This window comes from Neofelis nebulosa, chromosome 4 (genome assembly GCF_028018385.1).
Source record: "Neofelis nebulosa isolate mNeoNeb1 chromosome 4, mNeoNeb1.pri, whole genome shotgun sequence".
In the NCBI taxonomy this organism is placed as follows: Eukaryota; Metazoa; Chordata; class Mammalia; order Carnivora; family Felidae; genus Neofelis; species Neofelis nebulosa.
This window is the reverse complement of record NC_080785.1, coordinates 74,098,990-74,117,578: the sequence shown is the minus strand read 5'-3', so window position 1 is coordinate 74,117,578 and position 18,589 is coordinate 74,098,990. Positions and strand designations below refer to the sequence as shown.

General features: G+C 37.4%; 2 protein-coding genes across 9 annotated transcripts in view; one reads left to right on the top strand and one right to left on the bottom strand.

Moving 5' to 3' along the window:
- KRIT1 (KRIT1 ankyrin repeat containing) overlaps window positions 1-12,269 on the bottom strand; it is a 45,701-nt gene extending 33,432 nt beyond the window's left edge. The window contains exons 1-4 of one of the 6 annotated variants that reach the window (XM_058725118.1): window positions 11,773-12,269; window positions 6,693-6,796; window positions 5,595-5,754; window positions 1,027-1,119 (exon numbers count right to left, since the gene is read on the bottom strand). In XM_058725118.1, the coding sequence (XP_058581101.1) occupies window positions 1,027-1,119; window positions 5,595-5,754; window positions 6,693-6,794 (355 nt within the window). In that variant the 5' untranslated portion in view covers window positions 6,795-6,796; window positions 11,773-12,269. Of the gene's footprint in view, window positions 1-1,026; window positions 1,120-5,594; window positions 5,755-6,692; window positions 6,799-6,951; window positions 6,977-9,090; window positions 9,310-11,772 lie in introns of those variants that run through there. The other 5 variants (XM_058725119.1, XM_058725120.1, XM_058725122.1 and 2 more) reach the window with 5 other exon arrangements.
- Window positions 12,270-12,303: 34 nt separating this feature from the next.
- Window positions 12,304-18,589, top strand: part of ANKIB1 (ankyrin repeat and IBR domain containing 1) — a 144,789-nt gene continuing 138,503 nt past the window's right edge. For 2 of the 3 annotated variants that reach the window (XM_058725117.1, XM_058725115.1), the window contains exon 1: window positions 12,304-12,826. The gene's annotated coding sequence lies outside the window, so the exon portion shown is untranslated. Of the gene's footprint in view, window positions 12,827-15,272; window positions 15,500-18,589 lie in introns of those variants that run through there. The other variant, XM_058725116.1, reaches the window with a different exon arrangement.

Sequence of the window (18,589 nt, the reverse complement as noted above, 5' to 3'; positions counted from 1 at the left end):
GTGTAACATGAATTGTTTTAGATTTGGATTTAGAAGACCTTGATTAAACTGATGACCAGTTCTGTGACCTTATCCACTTGGAATTAGAAGACCTATATTCTTAGAGGATTGCAGAAGTTGTTTCCTTGTTTTCTTCCTTAACAATGTAGCAAAACTCTGATTAATAACATTTCCAACACCATTTAAAATACTGTACTTCTTAGTCTAAGTATGACTGGGAAAAAATATATATAATTGGAATGCCAGAGATGGCTAATAAAATATGTGTAAGTACTATGTTAGCAGCAGGCTGATGGCATATCCCCACTGGGTCATTAATTTATCATCAGTATTATTACTGCCTTATAGGAGAGTAGTACTCTAAAGTTTCCAAAGTGATCTTCACACCTAATACCTTAATTAATTCTTCCAGCACAATGAACTTGGGTAGGAGCAGATACCCATCTTACAGAGCTGAGGCTTAAAGAGGTGATTTGCCCAAGAGCACAAAATTAGTAGGCTACATGTTCTGCACTGAAATTTAGTAATTTTTCAATTATTCCAGGATGTCAAGGGCTCAAATTTTTACATTTGATCTAAAGTCTTTAAATAATACCGATACTGTTTGTTGGGCAGAATATTTTAGAACTGTTATTAACACCTTCTTATGCCAGATAGGTCCTGATGATAGTCTGTTAATTTTCCAAAATACTGAAATATCTATTTCTAGTCATATCCTTTGAAAAATCCCTTATAACCTGAAAACTTTTTATTTCAATTATGGCTTCCTTCCTCACTTCTGTATTCTATTTTTAAAACTAGAAACAAAAACATTACTGTTTAGTCCAGAAGGCTGAATATTACTTTGAAATCAAAACATCTTTTTTTAAGTAACAAATTTCCCCACCTTCTACTAATTTAAAAATACGTATTTTACAAAACAATATTAGAATAGTAACTATGAATATAAATTCCTAAATTCCTCAGGAGATTTTAACTTAGTGTCTAAAATATATAAAGATCCATAAGGTAAATCTTAGACTTTACCTTTGACAACTGATGGAACAATAAATAATGCTGCTTCTCTGCCAATTTTCTCTCCATCCAGAGGAAATTTCTTCATTAGGACCACTCGTTTTCCTAACCATTTGATTAAAAAAAAAAAAAAAAAAAAAAAAAAGTCTTTTAAATTTTATAAATTACCTTGAGAATTAGAAAAAAATACTTTAATTCCAATGTAGTTAACATCTAGTGTTGTAGTAGTTTCAGGTATATAATATAGGAATTCAACAATATCATATATTACTTAATGCTCATCAGGATAAGTGCTCTTAATCCCCTTCGCCTATTTCACCCATACCCCCTAGCTACCTCCCCTCTGGTAACAACTAATTTGTTCTCTATATGTTAAGATTTTGTTTTTTTAGTTTATCCCATTTTTTATTTTTTGAGAACTAGAAAATTTTTTAAAAGGCAGCATTAAAAGGAGTTAAAATATAAAAACAGCCAATTTTATTATATTCCCTAATGAAAAATCTTAATCCTGATAATAATGCAAATTATTCTGTGCACAATCAACCAGTAGATTCATGGTCCTGGTCTTGACTAAAAGAGAAGCTTCCTATGTATAGCAAAGAAAACTGTCCTGCTAAAGACTGACAGAGCAGCTGAATAGCAAGGCACCCTGCAGTCAAGAGCCATATACAGTACTTCCTCATTCAGCTGAGATACAGATGGGAAGAATTTTACTATGATCTCAGGTGGATAAGGAGGGTGGTATATGTAAGTTGCAAAGTCTTAAAGTTAACACTCAACCTCCACCCTCAATGTCAGTGTTTATTAAAATCTGACAGGGCTACAAACTACTACTGTATTCTGAATTGTAACCTCCATTCTTAGAGTTTTTCCAGATTTGGCCACAAGGGGGCTATAAATAATAACCTACAAATCGTGCCCTCTAAAACCTCTCATCTGGACACCTTTGCCATGATTTTTGTCAACTCTTCCAATTTCCCCACTCCAACATACAGAAACTTGTTCCTGACCCAAGTAGGAAGACTGACTGGATACCTTCTATGGACAGGTAGATAATCTAAGAGTTCAAGCAGCTTCATTTATTCACAAAATACTGGAGTCAATATATGTGATTATTATAGCCCCCAATTATTTTACAAATTGGACATGTGTACAAAATATAAGTGTTACATAGAGTATAACATCTAATAAATTTCAGAGGCAATTTCTTTTGTCTAGCTTGAGGTCCTGTCCCACTTTATCTTTCCTATTTTGCTGCATCCCTAAACCCAGTTCTGATCCATTGTTTAATTGCGTACTTTGCAAATGATAGATGTAATGAGATCTGTTGTGGGGAAAAAATAAAAGCACTGACTACAAGTTGGGAAATGAAGGTTCTAGTCCTAACTCCTCCACTAATGGGAGTATGACCTTAACGAGTAATATCCTATGTCTGCATTTCCATTTTACAGATGTGAAGATGACCATATACCAACTCACAGGACCAATTTAAGAATTTCATTAAAGGCCACCTGGGTGGCCCAGTCAGTTAGGCATCCAGCTTCAGCTCAGGTCATGATCTCTCCATTCCCGAATTTGAGCCCTGCATTGGGCTCTGTGCTGATAGCTCAGAGCCTGGAGCCTGTTTCAGATTCTGTGTCTCCCTCTCTGTCTCTGCCCTGACTTTGCTCATGCTCTGTCTCTTTCTCTCTTAAAAATAAATAAACATTAAAAAAAATTTTTTTAAGAATTTCATTAATAAGTAGGTGTGATAGTGCTTTTATAAACGATATATAGCACTGCACAAAAAATTAAGGTATAACCACTGCTATTATAAAGTCTTTGTGATTTACATGTGATGCTTGTATAAGGAATCCTCTTACTCTACAAAAATATTTCATATATTTAGAAAACTCAATACAAAAAGTATAGTCAGGATGTGGTATGGCTTATTATAACTAATATAACTAGTTAGGTTAAAGTTCGCCATTTTAATTTCTCTTATTAAAACCTCCTAGAGGCGCCTGGGTGGTTCAGTTGGTTAAGCGTCCAACTTCAGCTCAGGTCATGATTTCACAGCTTGTGGGTTCAAACCCCGCATTGGGCTCTGTGCTGACAGCTCAGAGCCTGGAATCTGCTTTGGATTCTGTCTCCCTCTCTCTCTGCCCCTCCCCTGCTCATGCTCTGTTTCTCTCTCTCCATTTCTCTCTCTCTCAAAAAATAAACATTAAAAAATTTTTTTACATCTCCTGGAAAATCTTCTAAAAGCACTACCCATTTCTCTGGGCCAGAGGACATCTTTGTTAACAATGACACCACTCCATCCCCCTTCTGGGTGAATGGACTGAGTGGCAGAGTATGGCTAATTCACATAACAAATTATGACTCCTCTGTCTTAGCTCAAATATGTGATCTGGATATACGTCTCAGGAATTTGATCTCAGGATCAATCCTGATAATTACAACAATTTGGCAACAGTAGAACAAGTCTAGATGAAAATTTATCAGAGAAGTTCAAGACTAAGGTAGAAAAGACTGACAAATTTGTGGCGTCCAAAAAGAGCCTTTTATGTGCCTTCATCACCAACAAGGATAGTCCCCTTTTTAGCTAAGATCAATTTCTAGATCATTTTATTAAAAAATCAATCTGATGATTAGGGAAAGGAGATCTCTTTAAGGGACTTAGAATATGTATCAGAGATCTATAAATTTATGCAGTAACTTATTATAACTGAGTTGTAAGGCCTTAGAGCCTCTACCCTTCAGGCCCTCTTAGGGAGATTACCTATTAGAAAGGTAAAATATGGGAGCACCTGGGTGGCTCAGTTGGTTGAGCGTCTAACTTTGGCTCAGGTCACAATCTCATGGTTCACAAATTCAAGCCCTCCGTCGGGCTCTGTGGAGACAGCTCAAAGCCTGGAGCTTGCTTCAAATTCTGTGTCTCCCTCTCTGCACCTCTCCCACTCATGCTCTGTCTCTGTCTCTCTCTCAAAAATAAACATTAAAAAAAAGGTAAAATATGGTGAATGATACTCTAAAAATTATGAATCAGAGGCTTACAGTTCAACTGTCTCTAGACAACAAATACCCAAAATAACTAATAACTGAAACCACAGGATTCAACCCTATCTCTGCAACACAAATAGTCTCTTTACTGAAAACAGATGAATTAGACAATTTCTAGACAGAGTAACAGAAAAAAAAAAAAAACACTGCGTAAGCTTTAAAAAAAAAAAAAGGCACAGAGAGGTATGCCTTACCTCATCAACAACTGTTTTCAACAGCTGTTTGACTGAAATTGGCTTTAGCTTCTTAATAATAATGCCTGAATCTTGGACATAGTTTATAATTTTTGTAACTTTTTTTTTTTAAACATTTATTCATTTTTGAGAGACAGAAACAGAGCGTGAGTGAAGAAGAGGCAGAGAGAGACACACACACAGAATCTGAAGCAGGCTCCAGGTTCTAACCTGTCAGCACAGAGCCCAACATGGGGTTCCAATTCACTAACCACGAGATCATGACCTGTGCTGAAGTTGGACACTTAACCGAATGAGCCACCCAGATACCCCAATTGGTTAATTTTTAAACAGCTTCCTTATAAATAAAAATTGTAGTTCAAAGACACTTAAATTGAGAACTATATTTCTCGTAAAAGTGATTTGAATTTTCTCTTAGTTTTCAAGACACCCCTTGGTTTCCTATTTCTACTGAACAAATCATTAACACTGCAACTTATTTAAATATTTTTCAACTTAAAAGAACATTACAGTCAAGTTATTTCTTGAAGGGCTTTGCTACACCTTAAAAGAAGTTTTCTGAGTCTTTTTCAAGCTTTTTTCTTTTTTTTTAATGGAAAGGAACATAAAAAGAAATTGATTTTTTTTTTTTTTTTAAAGATTTTATTTTTGGGCGCTTGGGTAGCTCAGTCAGTTAAGTGTCCAACTTCAGCTCAGGTCATGATCTCACAGTTCATGGGTTCAAGCCCCACATCAGGCTCTGTGCTGACAGCTCATAGCCTGGAGCCTGCTTCAAATTCAGTTGTCTACCTCTCTCTCTGCCCTTCCCCCGCTCCTACCCTGTCTCTCTGTCTCTCAAAAATAATAAACATTTTTTTAAAAAATAAAAAATTTGGGGCGCCTGGGTGGCGCAGTCGGTTAAGCGTCCGACTTCAGCCAGGTCACGATCTCGCGGTCTGTGAGTTCGAGCCCCGCGTCAGGCTCTGGGCTGATGGCTCGGAGCCTGGAGCCTGTTTCCGATTCTGTGTCTCCCTCTCTCTCTGCCCCTCCCCCGTTCATGCTCTGTCTCTCTCTGTCCCAAAAATAAATAAAAAAAAAAACGTTGGAAAAAAAAAAAAATTTAAAAAAAATAAATAAATAAAAAATTTATTTTTAAGTAATCTTTAAACCCAATGTGGGACTCGAACTTACAACCCTGAGATTAAGAGTCACACACTCTAAAACTGAGCTATCCAGGCTACCCAAAGAAATTGATCTTAATATATTTTTAAAAATATCTTTCTCCACAACCAGTTGAAGGAAACTGTATTTAAAAAAAAAAAAAAAAAGAAAGAAAGAAAAGGAAAAGAAAAAGTTTCCTACCTCTGATACCCTGGTTTGCAGGAGAAATTGGTTTGGTAGTTTCTACTACATAATCCAATATGCCTTGTGTTACTTCACTGTTGCCTTGAAGTTTAGTTTCCAATAAAACTTTCTTTCTCTTTTTTTTCTGTCCTTCAATGGGAACTTCATGCAACAAAATCTTAGATGAGAAAAATATTAAAATTTAAAATAAAATTTACTTGCCCTAGATTATAATAAGCCAACAGTCTTTCTTAACCCTAGCTTCATATTAGAATATCCTGGGAAGCTTTTAAAACAATAGCAATTCCTAGCTTCATCCCAGACCTATTAAATCAGCATGTGTGGGGAGTGGGGCCCTGGTAGTGAAAGTTTTAAAGTTCCCCAGGTGATTCAACAGTACATTCAGGATTGAGAACTGGTAAGCCAGAGCATTACTGAAGCAGCAACCTCCTGAGAACCTCTGCAATATCCTTTAATAGGTTTCAGATAACTAACCTTAAGAAAGCAATTTAAGCTAGAGAAATTAGCTGGAGTTAGAAGTATTTTATGATGCCTAGAATCTGTCACATAGAAGAGATAATTCTGTTTTAGGTTTTGTTGTTGTTGGGTTTTTTTTGGCCTCAATCACGTTTATTAGTATATGTAATACAATTCCGGACTACAGAGAAGTAACTTAATTGCCTAAAACTTTAACTAAAGTTAAAAAGATATTTTAAAATGAACTGTTAAAAAAGAGTTCTTTGGGGAAATAACCAAGAACAATATTTACATTGGAACTTGGAATAAGCTGACTTTTGCAATGTTTTTTTTTAATTTTTTAGAGTCATTTCATAAATTGTACTTTTTAAAAATTAAATCTATACATTATAAAGAAAACATAAATGACTGCCTTTAATATCTAATAATTTACACCTATCAATTAAAAAATGGTCACAAGGCATGCAACAGATAAGCAGACGGTGAGGAGCAGAGATTTTAGAAGCATCAGTTCTACTTTTCCAAGATCTAGGTTGTCAACCAAAATTCACAGGATATGAGGAGACTATATATGTAAATGAAAATAACCAAAAATGACATTCAATGGTAGCAAATCAAATGTTAGTAAATTGTTCTCACTTCATAGGACTTAGCTCTGTATTCCCGAGAATTGAGACTGGCAGTATTCTTTGGACGAATAACAGCAACATATGCATCTTCTATGTTTTCTGGATTTCCCATTGCTTTATAAAACAAACAAACAGAAATCCTCTGAAATACTAAAAAACACATAATCAACATAATCAGTTTGAAAAACAATTTCAAAAATAACGTGTTTATTTTTCTATCTTAGAATATATATACTACCTAAAAGGCAAGCCAGAGATGATGATCTTACCACTGAACTATTCAAAATCTTAGCTTATAATTTTAAGATTTTCTCATGTTCCTTTTTTCCTTTTCTGTGAAAAAATTTAATGGAGATAATAATTTTGTATGTCTAAACTGTGTAAGAATCTGCCTTTTGGACCTAAAAAAAAAAAAAAAAAGATTATAAAATGTCTTATAAATACTAAGCAAATAATGACCTGAGATAATAATTCAGAATTCTACACACTTATTTTCTATAAATTACACCAGTAAATGTCATATTGTTAAAAGCTTGGAAGCTGGAAATAGGCAGCTGCCATTGACATTCTCTCCAAAATCTTTAGAAAGAACTTTGATATTTGACATTTGGATTAGCTAAAATATACCTTACAAATTTTCTTTGGAGATGCCTATTGCAGAATCAAAAACACTTGGTCAGTTGATAAAATCGTTCTGATGATGATTTAAGAATCTTTTCCACTTCCATTATCAATTCCCTAGATAACTCCAACTTTTTCTTCCAAATATGTATTTTACACATGCACATGCACACGCTTGTGTGCACACACACACCTTTTCCCCAGACTAATTTAAGTATCCACTGGTGAATTTCCAAAAAGTATTTGAATTTCAAGCACTTTCTTGGTTGTTTAAAAAAAAAAAAAAAAAGACACTGTGTTGTGAATACATTGTATAACATATGTAGCAAAATTACACAAACCTTTTTTTCTGTTAAGCACCTAAAAGAGAAATCAAGTAATCCTTAATCTTCTAGACACAATATAAAATAATCAATTCCTGTGCTGATAAACTTCCATTAAAAAAATGGGGAGGGGTATACCTGGGTGGCTCAGTCGGTTAAGCATCTGACTTTGGCTCAGGTCATGATCTCACAGTTCGTTGGTTCAAGCCCCACGTTGGGCTCTATGCTGACAGCTCAGAGCCTGAAGCCTGTTTCGGATTCTGTGTCTCCCTCTCTCTCTGCCCCTCCCTCATGCGTACTCTATGTCTCTTTCTCTCTCTCCTCTCTCTCTCTCTCCCTCAAAAATAAATAAACATTTTTAAAAATCTAGGAAAATGCTTTACTAATACTCATAATTTCTCTGGAATATATAGTACTACACAGTCCACTCACCTTTTAAAACATAAACAAATGTGATGTAATAGAAAAAAGACACAACCATGAGGGTTACGGTATTTTGTTTTTATATCATTTAATGTTAACATATCCTCCAAAGATTCTAAAAATTGATTTTCAAAAAATATTCATACTTGAATATTTTAAATACACACATTTTCAGTGACATGAAAAAAGAAAACAAAGGCTTAATTAAGTTAGGAAAAGAACAAAAGTTGTTAACATATCAAGGCAAAACTGCTAAGGCAGAAACACATGCAGAGGGATTGGAAAAGAATAACTTGAGCTAAAAAATAATAGAGAAAGGTATAACTACAGTTAGTAATATGTTTAGACTGAGTTTTAGATAAAAGTTCAAGTGACTAAGTATAGGAAATAGGTGACATTTTGTTATGGCTCGTTCTATTCTGAAAAATGCTTAGGTATAACTGATAATGTTCCAAGCGATAAGGTCTTACAAATATATAGAAGTGGTTCTCAACTAAGGGTGGTACCCTACCTGGGATCATTTGAAAGCATGTAGGGGCATTTCTGGTTTTCACTTTGGAAAAGGGGAGGTGTACAAATGCCATTTAGTCCCCATGGGCAGGCTTGTTACATTTCTTTGCTATTCCAGAAAGTTCTGTTTAACAAAACATCAAAAATACTTTTTTTTCCCCCAAAGGAATGATTTTCTTTTAGGTTTATTTATGGGAGAGTGAGACGGGGGAGGGGGGGGAGGGAGACAGAGGTTTATTTATGAGAGAGAGAGAGAGAGAGAGAGAACAAGCTGGAGAGGGGCAGAGAGAGAAAGGGGACAGAGGATCCAAAGCACAAAGCCTTCTTGGGATTCTGTCTCTCCCTCTCTCTGCCCCTCCCCGACTCTCTCTCTCAAAATAAATAAACTTAAAAAAAAAAAAACATTTGCTATATTGAGTACAGATGAACAAACTAGAGCCTTTTACGCCGGAGAAGAAGAGAAGATTCAGTATGTGAATATGGGTATTGCAAATTTAGTAAGCAGAAGTCAAAGTTGACAAGATGACTTACCAGTTTACAAAGTACACGCTAGTAGAAATTACCAGCAGTGGAAACAAAAGCAAAAATGAACTGCTGGGACCTCATCAACATAAAAAGCTTCTGCAGAGTGAAGGAAACAATCAGCAAAACTAAAAGGCAACCGACAGAATGGGAGAAGATATTTGCAAATGACATATCAGATAAAGGGTTGGTATCCAAAATCTATAAAGAACTTACCAAACTCAACACCCAAAAAACAAATAATCCAGTGAAGAAATGGGCAAAAGACATGAACTTTTCCAAAGAAGACGTCCAGATGGCCAAATGACACATGAAAAAATGCTCAACATCACTCATCATCAGGGAAATACAAATCAAAACCACAATGAGATACCACCTGACACCTGTCAGAATGGCTAACATTAACAACTCAGGCTAACAACAGATGTTGGTGAGGATGCGGAGAAAGAGGATCTCTTTTGCATTGCTGGTAAGAATGCAAACTGGTGCAGCCACTCTGGAAAACAGTATAGAGGTTCCTCAAAAAATTAAAAATAGAACTACCCTACAAACCAGCAATAGTACTACTAGGAATTTATCCAAGGGATACAGGTATGCTGTTTCAAAGGGGCACATGCACCCCAATGTTTATAGCAACACTATCAACAATAGCCAAAGTATGGAAAGAGCCCAAATGTCCATCAATGGATGAATGGATAAAAAAGATGTGGTATATAGATACAATGGGGTATTACCAGTAATCAAAAAGAATGAAATCTTGCCATCTGCAACTATGTGGATGGAACTGGAGGGTATTATGCTAAGTGAAATTAGTCAGAGAAAGACAAAAATCATATGACTTCACTCATATGCGAACTTTAAGAGACAAAACAGATGAACATAAGGGAAGGGAAGCAAAAATAATATAAAAACAGGGAGGGAGACAAAACATAAGAGACTTCAAAATATGAACAAACAGAGGGTTACTGGAGGAGTTATGGGAGGGGGGGATGGGCTAAATGCATAAGGGGCATTAAGGAATCTACTCCTGAAATCATTGTTGCACTATATGCTAACTAACTTGGATGTAAATTTAAAAAGAAAATTAAATTAAAAGAAGTAATAAAATATTTCCCTCATAAAAAAAAGGAAATTACCAGCAGTGATCAGAAAGTATATCTTCATAAGTAAAAACCAAAAATTGGGATGTTACGTTATGTCTCTGTAAAATGTTCCTGAGACAGAAAATGATCCCCTTTCTTCATCCTTAAACAATGTTTCTCAATCTTTTGTTTAACTCCCGTCAACTTGAAATAACCAAACCAAGCCAAACCCACAAAATGTTTCTATTCACATAGTTGAAAATTACTGAGAAAGCATATTTTTTATCCCCACCAGCCAAAGTGATTTTATCAAGTTGTCCTTAGGTTTTGTTGCTTTCATTTTCTCAATATAACGCTTAATATGTTTTAAAAATAATGTGAATAACACTTACAATGCTTACTATGTACTAGACATTATGTTAAATGCTTTACATACATTAATTCATTGTTCCCCCCTAAACCTGATGAAATAGGTATTATTACTGTTATCCCCATGTTACAGGAAAAAAGCTGAGGTAGAGTAGCTAAGTTATTTGACCCTTCCCTATTCTCTTGGAACAATTCACTATTTTATAGCATTATAACGTTAAAGAGAAGAGATGGCAACTAAATTATCAGTAAGAATTCCTCCATAGGGATTTATTGACCATAGAAATCTCATCCTTTTGCTAAAAAGAGAGGAATTATTAATAAAGTAGAACAGAAAATAGCCATTGGTGCTACTTCTAAGTAAGCTTGCTTTCTCCTTGTCCCTCCCACCAATTCTAATCATCACTTATCAAGGTCAACAAGTGTCACTGATAATTTTCAAAGACTTTCTTTCTGTTAAGTGGCATTCCGTTCTGTAACTTGATATTTAATAATCTTCAAATTGCTTTTGAAGGCAATTACACTAAATATGGCTAATACAGAAGGAACTAAGTAATACTGACATTGGGAACCAAATGAAATCCTACAGTGAACACCAATGTTACTTAAGGTTATTTGGGGGAGCATAATTTCATACATAGTGTACTAAATATGCTGTGTATCAGCTGCCACTATAGTTCTGCAACCCAATATTTAGGTGAACCAACTAACAGTAAAGCATGGTGTGAGGGCTGGAGAAGATCATGGAATGAATCGTTTTTATACTTTTTTGAAAACATATTTGAATTTTTGTCATTTCCCCCAAATAAGATGAGGCCACCAAGGCAGTTAAGAGACTATAGATTCAAAGAGAAAGAAGCATTTGCAAACAAATTGTGAAGGCGCACAAGTTCTCTAAGCGAGTCAGAAGGGAATGGGAGTGAGATCCTGAGTTAGGCCAGCTAGATCAATGATTTCTTTTGAAGATAAATACACCATAAATAAAAAGCAGAGAAAGCTCAAAGCCTCAAAAGATAGAAGTGTTAAGAGGTTAGATGAGCTGGAATGACAAGTTGTGAATCGCCTCCCCGAAATGACAAAAACAAAAACAAAATCTCCAACATTCTGCCAGATTTTTCCTCCGCCACCACCCAACGTCCACTACCGGGAAAGGATGTGCACGTCTCTTTGCTCAAAGAGCTGCCACCCCAGAAGTGGCTCTGGCCTCTTTGTTACTACTTTTAAGAAATAAATTCCTTGCCTGGAGAAACTAGATGTGGAGGTAGTTCAGCCTCCCACCTCTGTTTTCCCTCGCGGGAATCTGGTTCTCGCTCCTCCTCGTCTCACCCGTGCGGGCGGCCGAGCACTTCCAGGACCTCTACATTCAACTCACTGGGTGGGACAGTCACCTGCGGGGCGGGGTGCTGTCACCGCTTTCTCATTCCTCCTTCCTTCTCTTTCCCAGCAGCCAGGCCTAACTTCCTGTGACAGGAAAACCCTCCGTAGCCACCAGAAGCCTCCTGGAGTGCTCGGCCGCTCTTCCCAAAATGCGCCTCAAGCGCTCCAGTCTCTGGACTCGGAGAAACTCTTGCCGCCTAGTTCTTTATTGGCCTTCCCTCTACTCGGACCTCAGCACCATATCACACTCTCCCGAAAGTAAGGGTTTCCAGGTCTTCAAAAGCCTTTGATTTCCATATCGCCGCTACCGGGGCGAGGAAATCACTTCCGGGTTTATGCGCCTCGCAGCGTCGCGGTTGGCGACGGAAAAGCTTCCGGGTCGACGGGTTAGCTGCTGCCGTTCCTGCTGCTTCCCGCTGGGGCTGCGGGCTGTCTGGTGCTGGTGGTGCCGGCGGCTCGAGGACGGGGGTGGCAGCGGCCGGCACGCTAGCGGCTGAGCCGGAGGCGGGGGTGGGGAGGAGGGCGGCCCAGGCTGCGTGCGCGCGTGCAAGGCTGGAGCATGAGCCGGACTTGACCGCGAGGCGGAGGCAAAAGCCACCGCCCCCTCTTCCCCTCTCTTGAGTGAGGCGGCGAGGCGGCCAGAGAGGGATGGGGGGCGCCCGCCCAGTCTGAGCCTCGTCGCGGGTGCCTCCGTCTCACGCAGCGTTCCTCGCGGGCCTCTAGTGCGCACCCTCGGCCCCAGCAGCCTCTGCCCGGCGCACTCCGGCCGGCGAGGAGGGGGCACCCGCCTGGTGGGTGGGGCGGGAGGGTACCTGAGGTCACCTGCTCGGCGCGAGAGGCTGAGGCGGCCACGGCTTTGGCAGAACTGCAGAGCTTCGGGGTCCACCTGACCCTTATCCTCAGCCCGGGAAGTAACCGTAAGTCTCAGCTTCACCATACGAATGTGTTTGAGATTATCTCAATCCTTTTTGGGCTCTGAGTTCGGCGCTGCCTAGTCCACGCCCTCCCGGGTCTCTTATAAATGTGTCTCCTTCCTCTTGTGGAGGATTGTACCTCCGCCTGTCCCCATCCTTGAATAGGCAACAGCCTCTGTTGGTCCCATGGGGCTTTTCTCCCAGTGAATTTGCAAGTCTCCGTGGCACGTCCCATCCTCGTCCAGATGCAGTTCCTTGTCCCTCTGTCCTCAAAGATCTGTGTTCTCCCCCTTTTTCTATCTGTATCCCAGACCTCGCAGCCTCCCCCGCCCATCCTTTAAGACGTGGAAAGCCACGGGTTGGGCAAATCTCGTGAGCTAGAGGGTCTTGAGTGGATGGGTGAAAGTGCTCTGTAGGGTTGTGATGGGTGGGGATAGGTGCAGATAGCTCTATTGGACCTTTATTTTTGCAGCGTCTGCCACCAAAACAAAAGGATGGGTCTCTCCTGGACCTTCATTCCTCACCGTAACTGTGTATAGGCTCTTTTCTGTGCATTACTGTTTGAGTTGCAGGAGATTGGAACTACAGCTGTAATTAAGCATCTCCTAAGGAGGTTTTAAGAATTAGTCTCAAAAGCTCTATTCACACGGAATTTGCATATTAAACAATCTTGTATTGGAATGAAGACCCTTTCCAGAAGAGCTTTGCTAGTAGATCTAAGAAATGAACATAAAAACAAAAGTCTGATGTTTCAAATATGTTTTTTCATGTCTTTAAGTAATTTTTAGTGTTTTGGATTTACATTTAGTTCTTAATTTATGAAGTATGTGTTTGTGTTTGTTGAAATAAATTTTGTATTGGAAAGTTTTGCATTGTCAGTGATTAAAAAAAGTGATTTTTAAAGATCATGTCAGATTGTATTGGTAAGATATTATTTTAAGTCCTTAATTCCAGAGAGACCCATTTTTACTGATTTGGATCAGCCACCTACAGATATTACACATTTTGGCCCCTATGACCTTACTGCTTCTTAGTGTAAAAAATAAATGAAATGTTTATTTCCAGATTTCCGGCTAAGCATTTTTTCTCTTCAAAATTTAGTTTGCTTTCTAAACTGCCACTGCAGAACTTTTCAGAAATTAGATGAAAAAATAATTGTAATATTGTCAGTGGCTTTCATGCTTTTGACACTTTACAGGGCACTGCAGGAAGCAAATAATAATTTAAGAATAATTTTTCTCTGCATATTGCAGGTTCCTTGTTACTATTCTGTAAACTGTTCTGTGATGTAAACTGGTAGCTTTGTCATTTTTTTTTCCTGAAGACATAGTCATTTTGTTAGGAAAGGTAGATGTGTTTAATGATGATTTTTATTGTTGTTTTCAAAACCTTCTTCCAGCAATTGATTTTGGATTATTACTTGATTTGTAACTTCACATTGTTCACAGATTTTAGTTTGAAGTAGGCTCAGGAGATGTAGCTCCAGCTGTCTGTCTAGAAGTGTACTTTACTGGCTTGTTTCAGAATCAGGCACTGAGTGTATTATTAAAGACATGATTTGCTTTGCATAAAATTGATTAGTTTCCAAATAAAAGTGAGGTGATGGGCCATAACTTAGAAAAGCCCTTTTTTTTAAAAAAAAGTCTATTGATTCCTATTATCTTTGGAAATAGAGTGGGGAAGATAGGACTGTATTTTCGTATTATACTTTTCTCTTTGCCAGCTGCACTGAGAATTTAGAGTTTTCAGTATGAAAATGTTGCAAAACCTTGCAGATTGTGCCATCAGGATGAGCTCTAACAGGTGGCTGCTGAGACAAGGGAGAAAAGTTCGTTAGCTACTCTTTTGTATTCCGGTAGCACTGGTCACTTTTGACAATTGATTTTCAAGATGAATTTGTGAAAGTGAAATATGTATATTTACAATGTACTTGTAAGTAAAAGTTCCGAGGTAATTTTTCTGTATAAATAGATGGAAAAACTTGAATTAAGCTTATCTGATTCTCCTTGAATGGAATTTAGAAAATATTTCTCAGTGCCGTGGGTGCTTTTTCACTCTTTGAGGATGGATACAACAGTTATTTAGATGAAATTTAAAAATACTTTTCTTTTTTAATTTATTTTTATTTAAAAAATTTTTTAAATGTTTACTATTTTTGTGAGGGAGACAGAGACAGAGAGCAAGCAGGGAAGGGGCAGAGAGAGAGGGAGACACAGAATTGGAAGCAGGCTCCAGGCTCTGAGCTCGCGGCATAGAGCCCAATGCGGGGCTCGAACTCACAGACGGTGAGTTCATGACCTGAGCTGTAGTCGGCTGCCCAACCGACTAAGCAAACTAGGCGCCCCTAAAAATATTTTTCTATAATATTAGACTTCATATGTGACACATTTGCCAAAATAGACTTGAGAGTGACTCTGTTATTATTTAAAAGGCCAGTCAGAGGAGTTTCTATGCATGGTTCTAAAAATGTTTCTGTATTTTCTTTACTTTCTCAAAGTGACTTGCTTAGGGAATAGTAATTCTTGGACTGTAAGCTTATTTTTCAGACAATCTCAGGCTACCTCTTTTTTTCTTTTACAGATAACTTCCTTTCATATTCACTTCATGTCAGTAAACCTTTATTGAATGCCTACTATGTGTGCCAGGCACTGTTAGATTCTGGGACTACAAGTTTAAGTAAGAATTCCTTTCCTTATCGAATTTGTCAGTCTAGATTCTATCCATCTGCCTTTATAGACATCTCTAATAGGTTTTGAAGTCACTTCACCATATTTCAGGGTTGTTTCACATCATTTCTATGAGAATAAACACATTTAATGCCATTTACTGAGTACTTGACTCACACTAGCCACCATGCTAAATGCTTTATATACATAATTTCATTCAATTAGTATAATAGTCATAAGTGTTTTATCTCCATTTAAAAACCATACAGATTCTGATTTATAGTAATACTGAATGTTGTTTTACTTGTAATATGCTAGATTCCTCTATCAGGAAAAGAAGTTGTAATATAGATATAGCAATTTTTAATTCTCTAATGCTTTGAATAGAAAAATTCTCATTTCATAAGGTATTAATATCTTTTATTTTCTAAAGCAGATGAGTTATGTACTATAAATATAATTTTCAGTAGTTATTGAAACCTTCGAAAAGATAATTTGGAAGTTCATCATGGTTAATCATATTATAGATCTTCAGGTACATAACTTCTTTTTTCTTCTAGTTTAGCAATGGGATCAACAGCTTATAAAATGTACCAAAAAAATTCTCCAGGAAAGATAGGATGTTGAGCTATATGAAATCTATTCAGCTTTTTAAGTTTTGAGTTTAACTTTGACAACTGTCTGATGTCTTGAAGGTTTGAATACATTTCAGTGAAAATGTATTCCTTCAGGTTTAAAAATCTTTAAATATATATGGTTTATCCTAATGATTTAATATAGTTCTATCTAATCATTTTCCAAAGTCTCACTTTTTTTTTTAATGTTTATTTATTTATTTTGAGAAATGAGAAATGGGCCAGAGAGAGAGGGAGAAAGAGAATACCAAGCAAGTTCTGCATGGTCAGTGCAGAGCCCAACACGGGACATGGGGCTCAGTCTCTTGAATTGTGAGACCGTGTGACTTGAGCTGAAATCAAGAATCTGATGCTTAACCCACTGAGCCACCAAGACTCTCCTAACATTAAAAAAAAGGTTTTTTTTTTAATGTTTTTATTTTTGTGAGAGAAAGAAAGAGAGCGTGCACACAAGCAGGGAGGGGCAAAGAGAGAGATGTAGAGGATCTGAAGCAGCTTCTGTGCTGGCAGCACAGAGCCTGATGCAGGGCTCAAACTCATCAACCATGAGATCATGACCTGAGCTGAAGTCAGATGCTTAATCAGCTGAGCCACCCACACGTCCCACCCTCACATTTTTTTTTTTTTAAAGATGATCTTCCACTGTCCATTGTTTTCTCCAAAAACCTCACTTCTATTCTAAACATTTTATTCTGTTTTTGTTTGTATGTTTGGTTTGGTTTGTTTTTACCATAAACTCCCAACAGTTTGCCATTCTTTAAGTTAAGGCCTTTGCTACTGGTTACACATTCTTCTGTTTTTAGGACTATAGAGCAGATAATCCTCCTTCAAGTTCCTAAGAAAGATAATCCTTGCTGTTTTCCTGTTCTCAGACATATTTTCACTTGACATAGACAGTTTTTCCCTTTCTGTGTAGCAGAATTCTTGTTACTCAGGTCACTGTTTTCTGATTAGAACGATGTTGAGAATTCCTGTTCCGGTATATAATAGTGACTAAATTATAAATGCATTAGGTGTTAGGACCATAAAGATGAGTAAGTCAAGATTCCTTTCTTCATTGAACTGTAAAATGCCTGTTGAAAATCCACAAAGAGAGGAAACTTCATTTAAAAACTCAATGATGCTCTTTTCCAAATAAGCCTAAAAACATTGTCCTCCTTCTTAACCTATCCCCTCAGAGTATTATAAAGGAAAGTATGTAAATAAACATATTAGGCCAGGGTTTTTATTCTGTTTTCTGGCCTCTGGCAGAAAAAAGTGATTTACAGAAAAGGTAACTTTCTCTGACTTGCAGAAAGATGCCAGAAGATAGCAAAGAACTCCTATATTCCCTTCCCTCACATTTCACCATTGTTAATATTTTACTGCATTTCTTTTATTGCCGGTCCTCTGTTTTCATACATAATGCTACATACGTGTGTATATATGTGTGTAAAAATATATATATATATTTATCCTGTATTAGTCTTTTTCTAAACATTTTGGAGCAAGCAGCAGATATGCTGTCCCAGCACCTGTAAACACTATAGTGTCTATTTTTCAAAAACAAGTTACTCTGTTATATAACCAACCTATAACCCTCTAAATCAGAAAATAAGCATTGGTACAACACTACCATCTAGTGCAAAGAACCAATTTATATTTCATTGACAATCCGAGCAATATCTCATTCTTTTCTGGTCCAGGATTCTGTTCAGGAATACATTTTACATTTAGTTGTCATGTTTCTTCAGACTTCTTCAGCCTCATTTTTCCCTGTCTTTCCTGTCCTTGACAGTTTTAGGAAGCACAGGCCCTACATTTGTATGACCCTCAGCCTAGGTTCGTGTAATATTTCCTCATGACTCCAATCAGTTCATGCATTCCTGGCCAGGAATACCACAGAAATAGGTCTGTCCCCTTCTTAGTGCATTGCATCCAGAGGCATATGATGTCAAACCTTGCCACTGTTGGTGATTAAAACCTTGATCATATTGAAATCCTTTTGCATTTGATCAGTATTTGTGGAGAGGTATTCCAAAATTATGCCAGCGTCTAGTTTCTCATCAGACATCTGTACTACTAGCCTTAATGTGGGTATCAGTGAAGGCTCTCACCTTAATTAACCACTTACATGATGATTGCCAAATGATATTCCTCTATTTCTATTATTCCTTCTACTTGTATTAGTTGGTATTTTTTTTGTAAGGTGGAAAGTTCCTTTCTCCCCCATTTGTGTATTAAATCAGTAAGGACTCATGGATTTCAATTTTATTTAATTTGTTGTGATTTGTTACTATTATTACTTACTTTGCTGTTTAAATTGTTCCTGACTTAACCCATGGGAGCCCCTTCAAGCTGGCTTATTTGCCTATTTGTCATTCTCCCATCTCATTCATTCTGCATTTCTGGCAGAACATGCTGTTCCTTGTTCATTCTGTACTTTGCCTGGTCTAGCCCTGGAATCAGCCATATCTCCAAGGAGC